The sequence below is a fragment of the Protomyctophum parallelum genome (assembly GCF_964188405.1).
Source record: "Protomyctophum parallelum genome assembly, chromosome: 18".
In the NCBI taxonomy this organism is placed as follows: Eukaryota; Metazoa; Chordata; class Actinopteri; order Myctophiformes; family Myctophidae; genus Protomyctophum; species Protomyctophum parallelum.
In genome coordinates this window covers 24,892,500-24,909,999 of record NC_139716.1, presented here as the reverse complement: position 1 = coordinate 24,909,999, position 17,500 = coordinate 24,892,500, and the positions used below count along the sequence as shown (strand labels likewise).

At 44.7% G+C, this 17,500-nt stretch overlaps 1 protein-coding gene across 2 annotated transcripts in view; it reads left to right on the top strand.

The window, feature by feature from the left end:
• Positions 1-17,500, top strand: part of dock11 (dedicator of cytokinesis 11) — a 100,646-nt gene that overhangs the window by 17,411 nt on the left and 65,735 nt on the right. For both annotated transcript variants that reach the window (XM_083789070.1, XM_083789069.1), the window contains exons 6-12: positions 478-573; positions 1,870-2,004; positions 5,383-5,566; positions 9,708-9,787; positions 11,661-11,744; positions 11,968-12,108; positions 14,912-15,223. In XM_083789070.1, coding sequence (XP_083645196.1) covers positions 478-573; positions 1,870-2,004; positions 5,383-5,566; positions 9,708-9,787; positions 11,661-11,744; positions 11,968-12,108; positions 14,912-15,223 — 1,032 coding nt within the window. The remainder of the gene's footprint in view (positions 1-477; positions 574-1,869; positions 2,005-5,382; positions 5,567-9,707; positions 9,788-11,660; positions 11,745-11,967; positions 12,109-14,911; positions 15,224-17,500) is intronic.

Below are 17,500 nucleotides of genomic sequence, written 5' to 3'. Positions count from 1 at the left end.
AGACTCACCCGGTTGTGAACGTAGCTGCATTTCACGAAAGCCTGCCTTAAAATAGTGCCATCGCTTGTCATAATGTCGAAAAATATTCCACGGTCCCGATCATCAACAAGAACGGAGAACAGAGCGACGTGGAGGCTGCCATGACTCCTCATAGGCATTGCATTGTGCCTCTAACCTGAGGAGCGAGCGTGGGGTCAGTGCACTTTTCCGACTAGTCATTGGTCCGACATGCGGAAAACGACTGGATTAAGGTTGGCGAGTGTCCGCTGAAAAACGCTTAAAAAAACTTTTTTTTTACTTCTTTAATGGAAATAACCTAGAGCAGAACGTGCTTGGGTGGTTGAGCATCTGCCTTGACATGGGACAGAAAACATAATCTCCAACCCGGTCTGGCAGAACAAACAACAACAATAATAACAACTGTCATCTCAGTGAACTCACATTATTTTGTCTGTGCGTGTGTATGTGTGTGTGCAGGACTCTGCGTCGATGTGCTCCCAGAGGGCAGGCATCATGAAGCAGGGCTGGCTGCAGAAGGCCAACATCAACAGTAGCCTGTCTGTGTCCATGAGGGTGAGTCAGAACCTGTCTGTCTGTCTGTCTGTCTGCTGTGAACACAGTCAGAACCACACCAACCGCAGCACGGGGGCATAACATCATAACAACCATAACAACCACGCTAGTGATAATTAGGTCCCCGCTGTACTGTTTAGTCATAGTCTTTTGAATTAAAGAATATCTTTTGTCACATTTTAGTCATCTGAAATGTTTCAGTCGACTAAATATCATAAGATTTTAGTCGACTAAATGTACAGTTGATTTAGTCGACAAAAAAATAATTTGGTGGGCCTTGATGCTGTCCCAAAGGCTGATTTTACACTTAGCTTAAAATAGCCGATCTACAAGCTAAAATGACATGTCTTTTAGTTCTACTGGATCTCTTCTCCACTAGGCCTTCGCTATCAAGGTTCAAGGTTCAAGGTTTCATTATTTTGTCTCCCAAGGGAGAAATTTGTCTTGGACCCCAAGGACCCACCCTGCAGCATACAGATTCAATACAATACAATGCAAAACAATACACAATACAAGACAACAAATGCACACAGTGACCCGTACAACATTAAAAAACCACACACCAACATACCTAGTGCAAAAGAGGTAGAACATCACCTCATAACCTTCGACCCCTACCCTGTCTGCCCTCTGCAAGGACTCTGTTAAGGAGTGTGATTGACAGAGGGACAAAGGAATGCTTGTACTGTATTTGCACGCATGGACCTCGTACCTCTTACCTGATATCATTTTAGTCTAGTTTTTAATTGTTGACGAAATTGTCAATATATTTAGTTAGTCATCATGGCTTAGTTTGTATTTCGTTTTCATCACCAACAAAAGGTAGTCGACATTTTCCATCATAGTTTTTTTTTTACTTTTATCCCCCGATTTTGCAACCCATTCTTTTCACCCAGTGTCAATTATCATTCTAAATGTAATCTTCTGCGCTATACTCCCTCTGCCAACCTGGGGAGAGCAATGGACTGACCCCATATGCTTCCTTCTATGCATGAGGAGTCCAAGCCGCTTCTTTTCACCTGACAGGGCGGAGAACCCCTTTTGGTGTTAGCATTATGTTATGCTTTAGCTATTTAAAAGTAGCAGATCTACAAGCTCATAGCGCGCCACCGAGTGGCACGCTACGAGCTTGTAGGTCTGCTATTTTTGAAAAATCAAAGAACGACTGACATAGAAACATAGCTTTTTCAGAAAACTGTCATTTTCAAACAGACATTTTTTTAATCTGATCTCAGGTCAGAATGGGTACACGTGACGCTTTGTGTCTCCATCATGGCGGTGTTGTGTCTCCATCAGGTGTTCAAGAGGAGATACTTCTACCTGTCCCAGCTCCCCGACGGCTCCTACATCCTCAACTCATACAAGGACGAGAAGAACTGCAAGGACACCAAAGGGTCCATCTACCTGGACTCCTGCATCGATGTCGTCCAGGTACGCTCACCCAGAATGCTGTGTGTGTGTGTGTGTTGGGGGGGGGGGTTCATATCAGGCTGACAAACAATTTATTACGAAGGAATGTTTGTGGTTTGGAAGCACATTTTATATTTTGAGTTGAACTCAAACTTTAAGGCCGTAGAGGTCAAGTTTGGCGTCAACCAAACTGCTGATATATAAGCAGTCTGGTATGTACGTATGTAATATGTATCCTATATTTACAAATTTGGATTAAAGTTCTCAGTCATTTGGATTCCGTAGAAGTCAACATGTCTTCAATGGAAGCATCTTGCGCACCGAAAATGTTCCGTTATTATTTATTTTAAGATAAAAAATGTGAAAATTAGAACATAACATAAGTATTTGTGGTTGGAACTAGAAATAGAAAACACCGTTCAGAAGCATCTTCTATAAAACCCTACTGGTGGTTAAAGCGTCAATTATGATTTTTCAACTGGCAAACAAAACATAATTTTTCTGCTTAGGGACCAGAGTGCTTGTGTGTGTGTGCGTGTGTGTGTGTGTGTGTGTGTGTGTGTGTGTGTGTGTGTGTGTGTGTGTGTGTGTGTGTGTGTTTCACACAGTTTCATAAATCACAGATTAGGACTTGGCCTAACAAAAGCTTTTAGTCGTGAGATTTCATTTTGCTTGCATCTATATTTAATTGACTTTTGGACACATTGTGATTAATGTATTCTTGGTAATATCCGTGTGTAATATGCATAAACAACCCTGTGTTGTCGTGACTCTGCCTGCTGAATCCATGAGGAAGTGATAATAATCGTTGCTAAAATAAAAAATGATCCCGAGACCTCACACAGGATGTACTGTAATGCAGTGGTTTTCAACCAATTTAATTTCAAGGTCCATTATTTTTTCAGCATTTGAGCTACGGAGTACGTACCACCATTACATTTAGCCTCTCAGAACAAAGACTGTAGGGCTCCATCTTGCGCCACCCTTATCCCTTATCCCTAAACGTATTTGCCATTTTTTTTAAAACATTTTAAAATAGTTGAACTAGCCGATCTACATCGAGACATTGTGAGCTTTTAGATCGACTATTTGAACTTTTTTTAAAGGTTTTATAAAATAGTAAAAAATTGAAAATTAGTTTAGGGATAAGGGTTAAGGGGTTGGCGCAAGATATAGCCCTATGAATATTTTGTTGTCGTTGGATAAGATTTAGTCTACAATTCCTTGCTTTAGGCAAACGTTGATCAAATTAACAATTCTTCTACATTCTCTAATTGTGTAGACTTCTTGTAATGGACCCATGTGGACCCATGGGTGACGGTTCATTTTACGATCTCAAGATCTATAAGGGTCCATTTGGTTACTATCTCTCCATCATTTAGCTGGGGACCACGTGGAACCGCCTCAAGGACCACCGGTGGTCCCCGGACCACTGGTTGAAAACCACTGCTGTAAAGAGATGGTGGCTGAAGCAATGAGCTGTGTTACACAACGCCCGAACGTAATGAAATCTGTTTTACACAACGAGGTTACACAGTACAAAGAAATGGAATTCACAGGAATCAGAAACAAAACGCTAAAATTATGAACGGCAAAATGTTGCTGCCTCTGAATTGGGCTCATGATCAAAAGGTGTTTTACTTGTTTCCATTCCTTGTTAAATGGAAGTCATGTTGGTGCACTTCCTGATCTGCAGCCCACGCCAGCTGGTCAGTTCTTATAGCATGCCTCATGAAAACCACAATGGATTCCGTACTGATGCTGAGTCTGCCACGACCCAGAATTGAAGCTTCTAGGAGGGAGTTGATTGGATCGATTTGTTGCGTTCTGTCAACGAGGGCAGTAAAAAAAAACAGTCAGATTATAGCAGTCATAGTATAGTTGTTGGCCTGCTGTAGTTTATACTCTAGTTGGCACTGAGTAGCACTTTGTCTGAGCTGATAGTTACTGGTGAGGCTGCAAGGAAGCTCTCACAGAAATTAATGCACACAGCGGATGAATTGCCCTGGCAGAATTGAGTCATTTCCCTTATTAACTTTCGTGTGTGTGTGTGTGTGTGTGTGTGTGTGTGTTTGTGCGTGCATGAGAGATTGCGTGCATGCGTTGCAAAACCAGAGGTTCTACATGTAGCACACTAGCATTGGACCTTTTTTCTGTTAAAGGCTGATGTTTGATCTCAAGGACTCTGAGCATTCTAAGATTGTTTAGTAGTAGTTTCTGAATCATGTATTCTCCACTGCACGAGGGGGTTGTTTTCCCAGGGTTGTTGCAGGTTAGCTTAGTTTAATGTACAGTAACATGTAATGTACTTCAGCCAAAAGTTGGAACTGACCAAGTAGCCTCCTGTTTAGAAGGGAAACTGTTCCCTGTTGCAAGGTGAGGCACTGAGGAAGGAAGTATTGTCCATTGATAATGAATGCTGGACTGGTCTGAATGCTCTCTGTGTTTCAGATCAGATGTGATCAACATGCATTGCTATTGCCTGGCTTAATGAGTATAACTGCTGCAATTATTCCTAATTATTTGTTTTGTATTTAATTTAAGTTATTTTATGCTTATTTAATGCATGTCCAAGTTGGGCCGGAAGTGTCATTGTTTGGCTAATGCGGAACCCTTTATATGGCCGTCTGGTGTCGTGTCAGGTAGACGGGAGACATGGTAGCACACCTGTCATTTGACAGCGTGATGCAGGGCACTAGTGATCTTCTCATTCCCTTATGCTTGTAGAGCAGCCAGTAAGGTATATTGCATACTGTTTGCAATTGCATGTTATTTTGGACTGTATTTTCTTTATTTCATTCATGATTATGTGCTGTATTATGTTATGCGATGTTATTCTAAGCATCTGTGTATTTGTATGTTGTTTACCAGTTCGATGTTGGTTTGTGTGCTTCAAGTGCTTCACAATAAATCCATCAGTATATGCAGAACAACTGAGTCGTTTTTGGACCAGAGCAGAGGGAGTGATTATGAGCTCCACTTCATTTGGGCTGGAACATAGTCACATTGACAGTCTCCCACGGGTGCCTTTTTAGTCCACATTTCTTAGATTAACTTTTCCCTTGAATGAGACAGCCCCTTGCTTTTATATCACACATGTGGAAGGAATTGTCAAATAATAATAATAATAATAATTAAATGCTAATAATTGACTCCACTGAGGCAATGTCACAATTTGATTTATATCAACTTGATAGTATTATTATAGACTGGATAGTCTGGTACTATTGTGATTTGGCATAAGATAATAATAATAATATCGGTATCAGGAGATACTCTGATAATCAAATTATCGGGAGCAACATAACGTGATCGGGACAACCCTAGTGCCTGCCTGCCAGACGTAAAAACCCCACACCAAACGTATGTCCCTCTCCTCCTCCTCCTCCTCCTCCTCAGGCCCCGAAGATGCGCCGCAACGGCTTTGAGCTGAAGATGCAGGAGCGCTACAGCCACTTCCTGGCCGCGGACAGCGAGGCGGAGATGGAGGAGTGGGTGCTCACCCTGAAACAAGCCCTGCAGAGCAGCTCGGAGGCCGGCCAGGACAGGAGGAACGGAGGGGACTCGCTGGACTGTGTCCTGGGTGAGTTCTCCATGCACCTCCTGGCACACGCATACAACGGTACGAGTTCGCAACGCTCGACACGGCAACTCGCATACGTCGCGGCCCTTTTTGGGCCGCTCGGTGGTGTCTCCCGTGGCTCAAGTTGGGTAGAGACGGCGTCCCTCTGTCATTGTCTATGGGGAGGATTTCAGTGTCATATGTACAGATTTTGGGGTTTTCTATATGTACAGAATTGCAATTTCGTGCTACTTCACCGTGTTTGTGTGAGACTGGGTAGGCAGCAGAGACAGCACAATACTTTGCCAGAGGAAACGAAGTTCTTAGTCACACGCACACACGCACGCACACACACACACACACACACACACACACACACACACACACACACACACACACACACACACACACACACACACACACCATGTAATCATGAAGTATTAGGATACTGGATACCCGATGACATGCTTATTTAACAGTTACTATGTGGTCACGGTCCATTTGACCTTAGATCATGTAGCATGTTTCTGCATGACCTTTGAGCTCTTTCACTAACGCCGTCCAGGTTTACAGTGACCGCACTGCCCTCGCCACGGCTGCAGATTCCCTAAGACAATGGTTCTCATACTTTTTCATGTCAAGGACCCCCAAATTGACACTCATTAGCCTGCGGACCCCCATTAGAAAATATATGCCAAGGACAAGAGATGATTTTCCCGGCTCTAGTAGTGATTCTCAACCATTTTCATTTCAAGGACCCCAGATTTACATGCATTAGTCTACGGACGCACATTTAATGGCATGTCTGTCTCTGGGACCCCAATTTATATTGTAAAATCATAATAATTTTTGGTTCCATTTGTACACTCTCTGAGTTACAGACCCATAAGGGTCCCTTTGGTTCCTAAATATAATTTATCTGGGGACCCCCTGGAACTCCCTCAAGGACCCCTATCGGTCCCCGGGAACCACTGCCCTAAGATAGCGGTATTCAAAGTGGGGTCTGGGGAGAGAATTCGCTTGACATGTTTGTGACTATAGTCTAACAATAGGTTTCAATGTAACCAACCACTATGAATGTATTGCTTATGTACAATTATGGCATTTAAACTTAATTAAATTCATATAATTCCCTATAAGACATAATCAGTTGAAATGGTGGTTCATGACTTAATTGCCCAAATGGATACCCAAATTGAGTTCATGAAGTCAATTTAGGGCATTAACCCATTTTGACCTGAGATCAGATTCTAAAAATGTCTTCTACATCCATGTCAGTCGTTCTATTTGTCAAAAATAGCAGACCTACAAGCTCATGAGCTTGTAGATCTGCTATATTTCAATAGCTAAAGCATAGCATAATGGTAACACCAAAAGGGGTTCCCGCCCAAAATGGGTTGATCTACGTAAATCGAGAACCGTTTGCCCCACTGACTTCAAATTGTACACACGCGTTCCACACCCTCACAGGGAGTGCAGTGCCCGGTGTCGGCACTGCACCCCTATATTTCCATATACTGTATGGAGCTGGCCTGTTCTGACATCACAATGATGTTATGACAGAACTCCATATACTGTATGGGCATAGACATAACTAGAACTGCACTCTGTCGAGTGCATACTTGCTTGTTGCACACTAGTAGGCCATAAATGGCCAACTAGTGCGCAAGCAGAGCGCGCATGTAATGTTTTCGCCCGCTGTAAACTGTCAAATCTCAGTATCTCTGTGAACGAACGTTTGAAATGATTAATGTTTAGATGTAATTATTTGCTACCTACTATACATGTAAACATTTAGTATTAAGTATGATTCTAGTTTCTATCTATATAAGAAATACTGTTTTATTGTTGTAGATATATTCTGGATCCCTTTTTTGTTTTTCAGAGACAAATAAATCATTTATATGTGTTGAAAAAAAAAGGTATATAAACTGAATTAAAATATGTTATACAGTATACTTTTTCTGTAAACGGTGGAATCTCAATATCTCTGTGAAGGAACATTTGAAATGTGTAATTATTAGGTGTAACTATTTACTACCTATCTAATTTATGTATGTAAACGCTTGCGCAAGTAACTAGAACTGCACACTGTCGAGTGCCTACTTGCGTGTTGCACACAAGTAGGCCATAAAGGGCCTACTAGTGTGCAAGCAGAGCGCGCAAGTACTGTCGACCGCTACGAACTTCAACTATTTCCTGGGAGCATGACACCAATTTCTCCCCACGAAGGTCTACTATATTGAGTCTATATTCGAACTCTCTTCTACATTTCTCACAGCGGTAATTTCCATTCTTAAGGTCAACAATCTTGGGTATAATCTTGGGTATAATTATACCCTGCATGTACCAGGGTATAACTGGTATAACTGGCTCCCAATAGTTGATTAGTGGTATACTGTGGTTACTCTGGTCGTTTGATGCATATGTCCCGTGGCAGCGTATGACGTAATAATTACTTGTGCTTGATATGGCAGTGGTGTCAGATTACATACATGTATACATAGGGGCATTACCTTTAATCCACCCGACACTGAAACATATCATTACGTCACCATCGACAACCAATTATTGGTACATATATTCATCACGTCATATGCTGGTACGGGACATGCTGGTACGGGACATACTCATCGTAGCACCTGACGAAAAACATTACTTGCACGCTCTGCTTGCGCAAGTAATAACTGGGTGGGGAATGCATTTCCAACTTGCATCGTTCCAAGTAGGCCAGTGCCCAACGGGCACCGCTGTACATCTAACTATATACAGAGGAATGTCTTGTTGTCATTATTAGAGCAACACACACTTCCACGGTATTCGGTAGACAATAAAAAACAGAATGTATGTGGTGTTTGTCTAGTCAAGTTTATATACAGACAGAGCCCTTGAGGGAGTTCCAGGGGGTCCCCAGATAAATGATAGTTAGGAACTAAATGGACTTTTGTGGGTCTGTAACTCTGAGAGTGTGCACATTTGCACACTCTCAGAGTTAGATTAATGTTGATTTCACATTTTTTATTGGGGTCGCAGAGTTATAAATGTCATTAAATGGGGGTCCGTAGCCTGCCTAACGCATGTCAAACTGGGGCTAAATCAATGCTAGAGTCATCAAAATCATCTCTTATTGGGTCCTTGGCATATATTTTCAAATGGGGGTCCGACTCCGCAGGCTAATAAAATGTGGATTTGGCTAAAGTTTGAGAACCACTGCTTTAGCCGGGCCATGTAGAAATCAGCAGGTCTGTAATAACAGGCCTTCCGCAGAATAATTCCACTGAAACCGAAGGAGCCTCTTTGCTCACTCCAAGGAGCTGGAACCGTGGAGCTGGTGACGGGAGCATGGAAGGTCTTCCTTAAACAGACAGGAGTGAACTTGGCCAGACCTCCTCCGTTCCCCCGTGCAGCGCGATGCCAAAGGGAGTCAGCAGAACATGCTTTGGGCCAAATAATATAGGAAGGGAAATGCCTTCCATTGCTGTATAAAATATCACCGTGCAAGGCAGCCTTTGCCAACCTGGCTGGGAGACACGTACATTTTTTGTTTTTCTGCTGACGGCAGAAAACAGTCCCTGCCACAGCCTTTTAATTGAACCTTATACTCGGAGCAGTTCCTTCATTAGGGCTGAGCTTGCAGAAGCTTCGTCGTTGTTGTTTCTTTCTCTCAGAGGGATATATTTCATGTCATGTACCAGTTGGTTATTACTGAGATATTTCATGTCATGTTGTACCAGTTAGAGTTGTTCTGATACCGGGCCTCAAGTACTCGTACTCGGGAACCGGCGCCGATACTTTGACCCGAGTACCAAAACATCCAATTGACTCTATAGGCTGAACGAATGCAACGGGAGCAAGTCTGACCTCTAACACTGCAGCACATCGCCAAAAACAGCTGATCTACATGTACATGTACAAGCATAAATGACAACTGACAAGTGTAGATCAGAGATCCATTTACATCTATGAGAAAAAGGGGGTAATATAAGTGGTTACTCAACAGAAATCGGTACTCGGTATCGGCGAGTACTAAAAATGAAGTACTTGAAAAAATTTGTATCGGGACAACTCTAGTACCAGTGGTTATTATTACAGTATGCACCGGTTTTGTTCTGTTATAGTGCCACATGCCACTGTGTGACTGACACCTCTCTTGTCCAATCAGATGAGGACACTATCAGCCAGGGAAAAGGGGAGAGCCTGTTGGAGAGTTTGGGGAGAGGCCTGCATCCTGAACTCACCAAGGTACTGAATTCTTCTTCTTTTTTTCAGTCATGTTTGGATTGTTCTGTAGCAACGGGCCACATCTCTTGAGTGTCATTAACACCCCGAACGCCCGGGGGTATTTGTAACCATTACATCAGAGCGCCCAGCAATTTGTTTCTTCAGGACCTATTTCAAGGTTGCTCTGCGCCATTTTGGAAGTAGCTAGATGTAGCCAAAACACCGGGAGGTATATGATTAATTCTAATGCGACTAGAGACGGGACCGCGATGGGCCGTCAAAAACATAATCCTTGGTTAGAATTGGACGGATTGATTTAGAGCAAGAGTTTTTCACGTTTTGGATGACCTCCCAACCGGAAATGACATCAAATGTTGCACCAAAAGGCGATGCGCTCGGTTTTGATATCAATAAAGTTCCCTCATTTTATTAATCTCCGTCCTGAGCGGCGAGTGTTACTTATTTGATAAGACGGAGACCACCGTTTATGCCGCTCAGGGTGTTAATGAAGCACCAACAGAACCACTTCAGGAACCCTAGCGCCCCTATTCTGGGCATGGTCAAAATAAGCAAACTGAGGTCCAGGCACCTTGCCTGGTAATCCAGTCTGGCAGTGTGCCGCAGGTTCGACTCCCGATCCCAACGGCCTTCACTGCATGTCTTCCCCCCATCTCTCTCCCCATTTCCTGTCAGCCTACTGTCTGTCCCAAATAAAGGCGAAAGCAAAAAAAAAAGCAAACATTCATCGAAAATAGCCAGTCTACAAGTTTACAAACACGTCACGTTGTGATGATTTGTGAGCTTGTACAACTGCACCAAGAGACTTTGTGTAGAGGGGAAAAGGTTTTCAGTGGTTAAACTATTGCTAGTATCCTATAGTATTATTGTCTACTGTCTTTTTTTCAGTAGGATTTTTATTTATTTATTTATTAATATTATTAAAATAAAATGGAAAAAAGGGCTCCGATGATAAAGATCTTTATTTGCACCCAAAGAAAAATCATTTTGAGGTACACACTGTTCACCAGACACGTTTCTCAGTATGCACAGACTGACTTATGGTACTTTTGTGCATGTTGGTGGTGCATAGGTTTTTTTATAGCATAGTTGCTCATGCCCATTTCAAAGATCTGCCTCCCCAGTACAGTACGTGATTAATGTAGGCAATAATAAGGCATGAGGAATTCCATTCATTCGCTCAGAGTCAAAAGCGGAAAAAACAGTCAACCTTTATTGAACCTGGCATCGATAATTTCACTAGGCTGAATGAGCTTTCATGCTGTGCAGAGATCTGTACCATCTGTTATGTTCTGAACGTGCGCCTGAATTATGAACATTTCGCGCACTAAACTGCATGTCATGATCCTTGCATCTACTACGTTTTTTTGTTTTGGTGGTATTTTTTACTGTGGATTCTGTTCTGCAGAGCTATGGAAAAAGAGCAGGTCTGTTTGTCTGTCTGTGTTACAGACGGTTCTCAAAGCCTGAGAGAGCGCTCGTGTTTCAGCCCAGACACTCCTAACATGTTCTCTGAGGCTCTGGTCTACAGCCTCACACACGCGCACACGCACATATGCATGCAGCCATGCACGCATGCACGCGCACACACGCACGCAACAAGCAACAACAAAGACCTCTGTGCTTTGGTACTGCCTCCGTGCATGTTTGCTCTGGGCCAGTCCTGCGCACAATTATTATCCTCTTTGACCAAAAGCGCCTTTGTCCACAGAATGGGGTGCTGTAGGGGTTCAGACTGTGAGTGTCTCTCATTGATCTCTCTCTCTCCCATTCTCTTTCTTCCTCTTTCTCCATCTCTCCCTGTCTGTCTGTCTGTCTGTCTGTCTTGTCTCTCTTCCTCTGTCCGTGTCTTGTCTCCATCTCTCCCCCCCTGCAGTATGCCAGGGAGACAGACCAGCTCAATAAGATCAACAGGAACGAAGGAAGACAAAAGCTTTTCTCCCTGGATCCTGACACACAGGTATAGAAGCCCTCAATCTTTGATTTATTTCAAGTATTGACTTCAAATATTTGAAGTACCGTCTTCCCTCCCTCCTCTCTGTGCTGTTCTGTCTCTCCTCTCATCTCCAATCACCACTCCCCCCATCCCCCGACCCTCTTTCCCTCCGACCTGCATTGATTTCTCTGTTCTTTGTTCTGTCTCATGTATTAACCCCCTCCCCTCCCCTCCGCCTCCCCCCCAGAGGCTGGACTTCTCGGGCATCGAGCCAGACGTGAAGCCGTTCGAGGAGCGCTTCGGGCGTCGCATCGTGGTCAGCTGCCACGATCTGACCTTTAGCCTGCAGGGCTGTGTCAGCGAGAAGGGAGACGGCGTGCTCACCAACGTATGTCAACCTCACCTCATTTCCTTCTATTAATTAATATCTCTGAATCTAAATCACTGATTTCGATTCTAATCAAAATCCCCCATTTTCAGGTTGCATTTTTAGGTTGCCGCACTACACAAACAGTGTGAATGGAGCTTGATAACCGATACCCGAAAAAATCCGATAACAGGCTTATTGAGTACCCGTTATCAATAAGCTTTGGGCTTATCAAGCCTATTATCGAGCATAGCGGCCCATGATGGCATGTTTAAACAATCAAGACAAGAGGTGATCAAGAAATAAATGTAATCACCCATGCTGGCACAAGAATGTCCAGAATGTATTGTCTCCCGTCTTTTCACAAAATAATAGAACATGCTCGATAAGAACCAGCCTGATCGATAAGGTGCTCGTTATCAATAAAAATGAACGAGCTCCATCCCTAGTGATGACATCGCACCGGGATTCGGTCCCATGCAGGCAAAGAATGGGTGTGATTGATTCGACAGGCAGCACACAGTCAGTTTCCCTTATTTACACCACACAACATCCCCCCCCCCCTCTTACAGTGCTGGCCCAGATAATCTGCCTTCATAATTCATGTGGGTCTGTCTAGCTAGCAGCTCCAGCTCCAGTGCCATGGTGGTTATAACCAAACAAATGGTCGCTCTGCCTCAGGCCTCAGGCCCACACACTGAGATGAGGTCCTGGTGCCACAGACCGTGTTTCTGTGCATCTGTGCATGTCTTTCTTTATATTATGCTCTGATAGAAAAGACACAAATCTTAAGTATAATAGTGTCCTCAACCCTTTTCGTATCAAGGCCCATTATTTATTTTGCTATCTGAGCCACGGACCACCATTTGATGAGATTTAGCCTCTCGGACCCAAAACTTTGAATATATTGTTGTTGTTGGATAAGTTGTCCAAGTTGTATTGATGTGGTGGTACCATAGGAGAGATGACTGCAGGCAAAAGTTGATCAAAATAACAATTCTTCTACATTCTCTAATTGTGTAGACTTCTTGTACAGTAAATTGAGCAATGCAGATGTTTAATGTAACTCTTGAGACGGGTCCATTTGGTTTCATTTTACGCTCTCAAGCGTTAAAGATCTGTAAGGGTCCATTTGGTTACCAATTCTCCATCATTAACTGGGGACCACTTGGAACCCCCCACCACTGTTTGAAAACCATTCCTTGATTGTCCTTTACTTGTTTTTTGCTCGGCAACCGAGCCAGAGTGGGACAACAACTGTTAAATGTAGTTCCGTTTGGCTTCAGTCGTTAGAATCACTAGGAACTGCATCAGTGGGATATAATTTGGCCCTTGATTGATCTTTATTTTGCTTCCTACGTTTCATAAACACTACCGGCCAGTGATAAACATCATCATACAACACACACTCATACGCACACACACACACACACACATGCACATACACACGCACGCACGCACGCACGCACGCACGCACGCACGCACGCACTCACGCACGCACGCACGCACGCATAAAACACTCCTTTCTGGTAGCTTGGATGGAAACAATCAGGTCCCAAACTCCTCGCATAAACAAAGACTTCAACCTACGCTGTGGGGGCTCTGATGGATGGAGTATAAGCTGGATGAAGTACTGAGTGTGTGAGATGAGGTTAGCGGTTTGTGAGCAGGGCGGTTCTGAGTGCTTCCTCCGTCACGATGAATTACAGCAGCGATTGCAAGTGGTAAATGGACTGCGTTTGTATAAGCGCTTTTTCTAGTCTTTCCAAACCCCTCAAAATTAATGTGCTTTAAAATGCGTTGATCACGTTCACCTATTCACCCACCCACACCACAACGGTGGAACATGATTACACGCTACACGTTCATACATGTGGTGGTACACATTCACACACCAATGGAGGAGGCAACCCATGCAAGGCACCAGCAAGCCAAATGACGTCATGATGACGTCTTCTGGTGACGTCCAGGACTAGGCCAGATCACAGCCCATACGGGGATGATCTTTACGTCATTTCCTCACCGGTGCCTGCTGGGGAACATTTAGGGTCTCTGTGTTTTGCTCAAGGACACCTCCCCTGAGACACTGCCTGCCTGCGCTATAAACCACCACTCGGGCTAAATCTCACGCTTCCCGGAGCGAGAGGGAGAGGAAGACCTGCTGACATGTGACGTGCTGATGTCTGTCTCTGGAGATCTCTCCTCCCTCCTCCCTTCCTTAATGTTTCCTGGAAGGCGCCGAGGTGAGGCTCATACATCAGTCAAAGCAGCAAAACACTTACAGTAGCCATGAGTGCAGAGAGATGCATGTGCTTGGCCTGCAAAATGCACACGTCTGCCAACACACACGCACGCACGCACGCACACACACACACACACACACACACACACACACACACACACACACACACACACACACACACACACACACACACACACACACAGAGTGCCACCATAGAGCTCATCAGCTGTAAGCCACCAGCTGATTTTGTGAACCAGATCAATCATTTCCGGGGCAGCCGGGAGATACTTCGTCAGAAGCGCCAATAAATATAGTACCGCGAGGTACTATATTTGAGCTCCTAAAACATTAAAACATGGATGTTCTGTACGATCACCTCAATCTGAGCTTCAATTCAGAGAAGAACTGTATACGCTCGTCGCATTATAACACTAATGACTCATTCAATGTCGTCCTATAGGCGATCTGGGACTTTTAATAATGTAGTTTTAGGCATAAAACGAGTTGGACGCCTCAAGACATAAACCCTTGATCCAGCGTCATCCGGCCCTCTCACATGCGTCTCTCTCTCCCTCTCCGCAGGTGGAGCCGTTCTTCATCAGCCTGGCGCTGTTCGACGTCTCCAAGAGCTGCAAGATCTCCGCCGACTTCCACGTGGACCTCAACCCGCCGTGCGTCAGGGAGATGATGCTGAGCGGAGACGCCTCGTCGGGACGCATCTCCCCCTCCTCGGAGTCCGAGGGTGGGGGAGGGGGAGGCGAGGAGGGGGGAGGAGGAGGAGGAGGCGGGGGAGCCGTGCTGGTGAACGGAGACGGAGGGAGAGGAGGAGGGGTGGTGGACGGCCTGCCCCTGCTGCAGCGCGTGTCGGAGTCTCTGCTGCGTTTCCCCACACAGGTAAGTTGCTGGTTCTCAAACCTTTTCATATCAACTATTAGCCTCGGAAACCCAGATGATTTTTGTGAGTCCACTTCAATACGGCATAGAGTAGCGCAAACGTCGATCACTCTGCTGATTTCTGATCGTCTGCACCTTTGTCAAATTGACGCACAGTCGCACACACGTACACACACACACACACTCCTCTCTCTCTCTCTCTGTCGCTCTCTCTGTCACTCCTGTCTCTCTCTGTCGTGCAGCTGCGTCTAGATTCTCCCGGCAGGATCCTGCCGGCGGATCCTGCCTATGCCATAGAAAGCATAGGTGGACCCCAGGCTAGTCAACTATTGACTCAAACCCATCTCACAGAAATGCGTAAATATGTACGGAATTGCAATTCCGTACATAGTCGTGTGACTAGAAAAGCCAAAAATCCATGTATGTCACTGAAATCCTACCGAACTTGAGCCACGGGAGACACCACCGAGTGGCCATAAAGGGTCAACGTGTGTCGAGCGTTGCGAAGTTTGGGAACACATATTCTAGATCAGCAATTTATTTCTACTTTTGCATGATACTGTCAAAAGTGTAAAATAGGATATTAAAAACATAAGAAAATGAAAAATGGAGATACAAGGTTTATGCCTGACATAACCCAACGATATTCATAATGATGACCATATTGCTCTTAAGTCATACTGGGAAGGGGTTGATGTGGTCCTTGGAGACATTTGTCAGTAGTGTCTCTTGAGTATGTTAAGCCGGCATCTGGGCAGCTCTGCCTCTTCATCAGTCATCATCAGGGAGGGAACATTTATTTCTAGGCGCTAGAATGCCACCCTGCAATTACCCCACGCAGCTGCATCAACACCGTGTTGTCTCAGTGATGCCGTGGCTTCGGTGCCGTCCACCTCACCGCCCGCCGGTTGATGAGGTGTCACAGTTGAGCACCATTTTGGGCGTGAACCCCTTTTGGTGTTAGCATTATGTTATGCTTTAGCTATTGAAAAATAGCAGATCTACAAGCTCATAGCGTGCCACCGAACCTACCGTACCTACCTACCGTACGCACAGGTCCTGGGCCTGGTGGTGAGAGCAGGAGTGGACCTGGTGAGACGTATAGGATGGGCCCGGGCAGGAGTCAACCCACAGAGCCTATAGTCCTTCCATGTGCCAGCAGCGTACCTCCCAGCCCCGGCAGAGTAGTTCTGGAGTATAGTTCCAACGGAATGTGTGGCCCTGGTTTTGCCCTAGTGGGTCTGATCGAGGGTAGCTACTGGGACGTATAAGTCGGGACTTGATCACCCCGGCTGGGTCACCTGAGTGAGGGGTATGATGTTGGTAGACCCGAAACCCCGTGGACCTCAGGATACATCACTGAGGATACGTCCCAGGTGCATCCAGGCGATGTAGTGGTTACATGTAAATGGGATGTTCAGGGATGTCTGGAGCAGCTGACCATTTGTTTGACGGATTTTCCTCGACTTTCCGCTGACGTTGGAAGATTCAGCTGACGGTGCAGTAATTGATCACGAGAGGCCCCCTCATGTGAACTGAGAATGAAAGTGTTTTTTCCAATAGACGTTTCCCTTGTTAATCAAAGTGTTGCGAATCAATTTTCATGCCGCCGTAGCGTTTCCAGATGTGCGGCCCGACTCTGTCTGTCTGTCTGCAGGTTTTTCTCTCCCTCTGACTATTGGACTCGGACCTTTTGTGTTTGGAAGTCTGACAGTGTTTGAAACAAACTGTTGATTTCGTCGACTAATACTATGACAAAGAAATGTTCGTCGACTACCTTTCTTCACTGTCGAAAACTAAATGGAAACTAAACGAAAAGTAAGCTATGATCACTAAAACTAAATATATTGACAATTTCGTCAACACATAAAAACTACGCTAAAATGTTTGGAAGGGACTAGAGGACAAGAGATGCAGTTATAAGTCATTTTACAGTTGGTTGCACCGCCAAAATTTGCTGTCAAAATCAATACTGCCAGATGGAGGCTTACTCCGTCTGTCTTCAGGTTTTTGTAGTATTTCTACCTCTGACTATTGGTCTCGGACCGATTAACCTTTCTGTGTTTGGAAGTGTGACAGTGTTTGAAAAGGACCCGTCCTTTCTTTGCGTCGCCAGCAGCAGAGCCCATTAGGTTTATCACTTGCGTTTTTTTGTGACCTATTTCAGAACTGTGTCTTTGCCAGGTTTGTGATGTCATCCCAGGCAACTCTGGTGGTGATGTAAGCGCTGCCTGCTGCCACTTCTCTTCACAATATTTCAGACCTCTAGTCTTATTT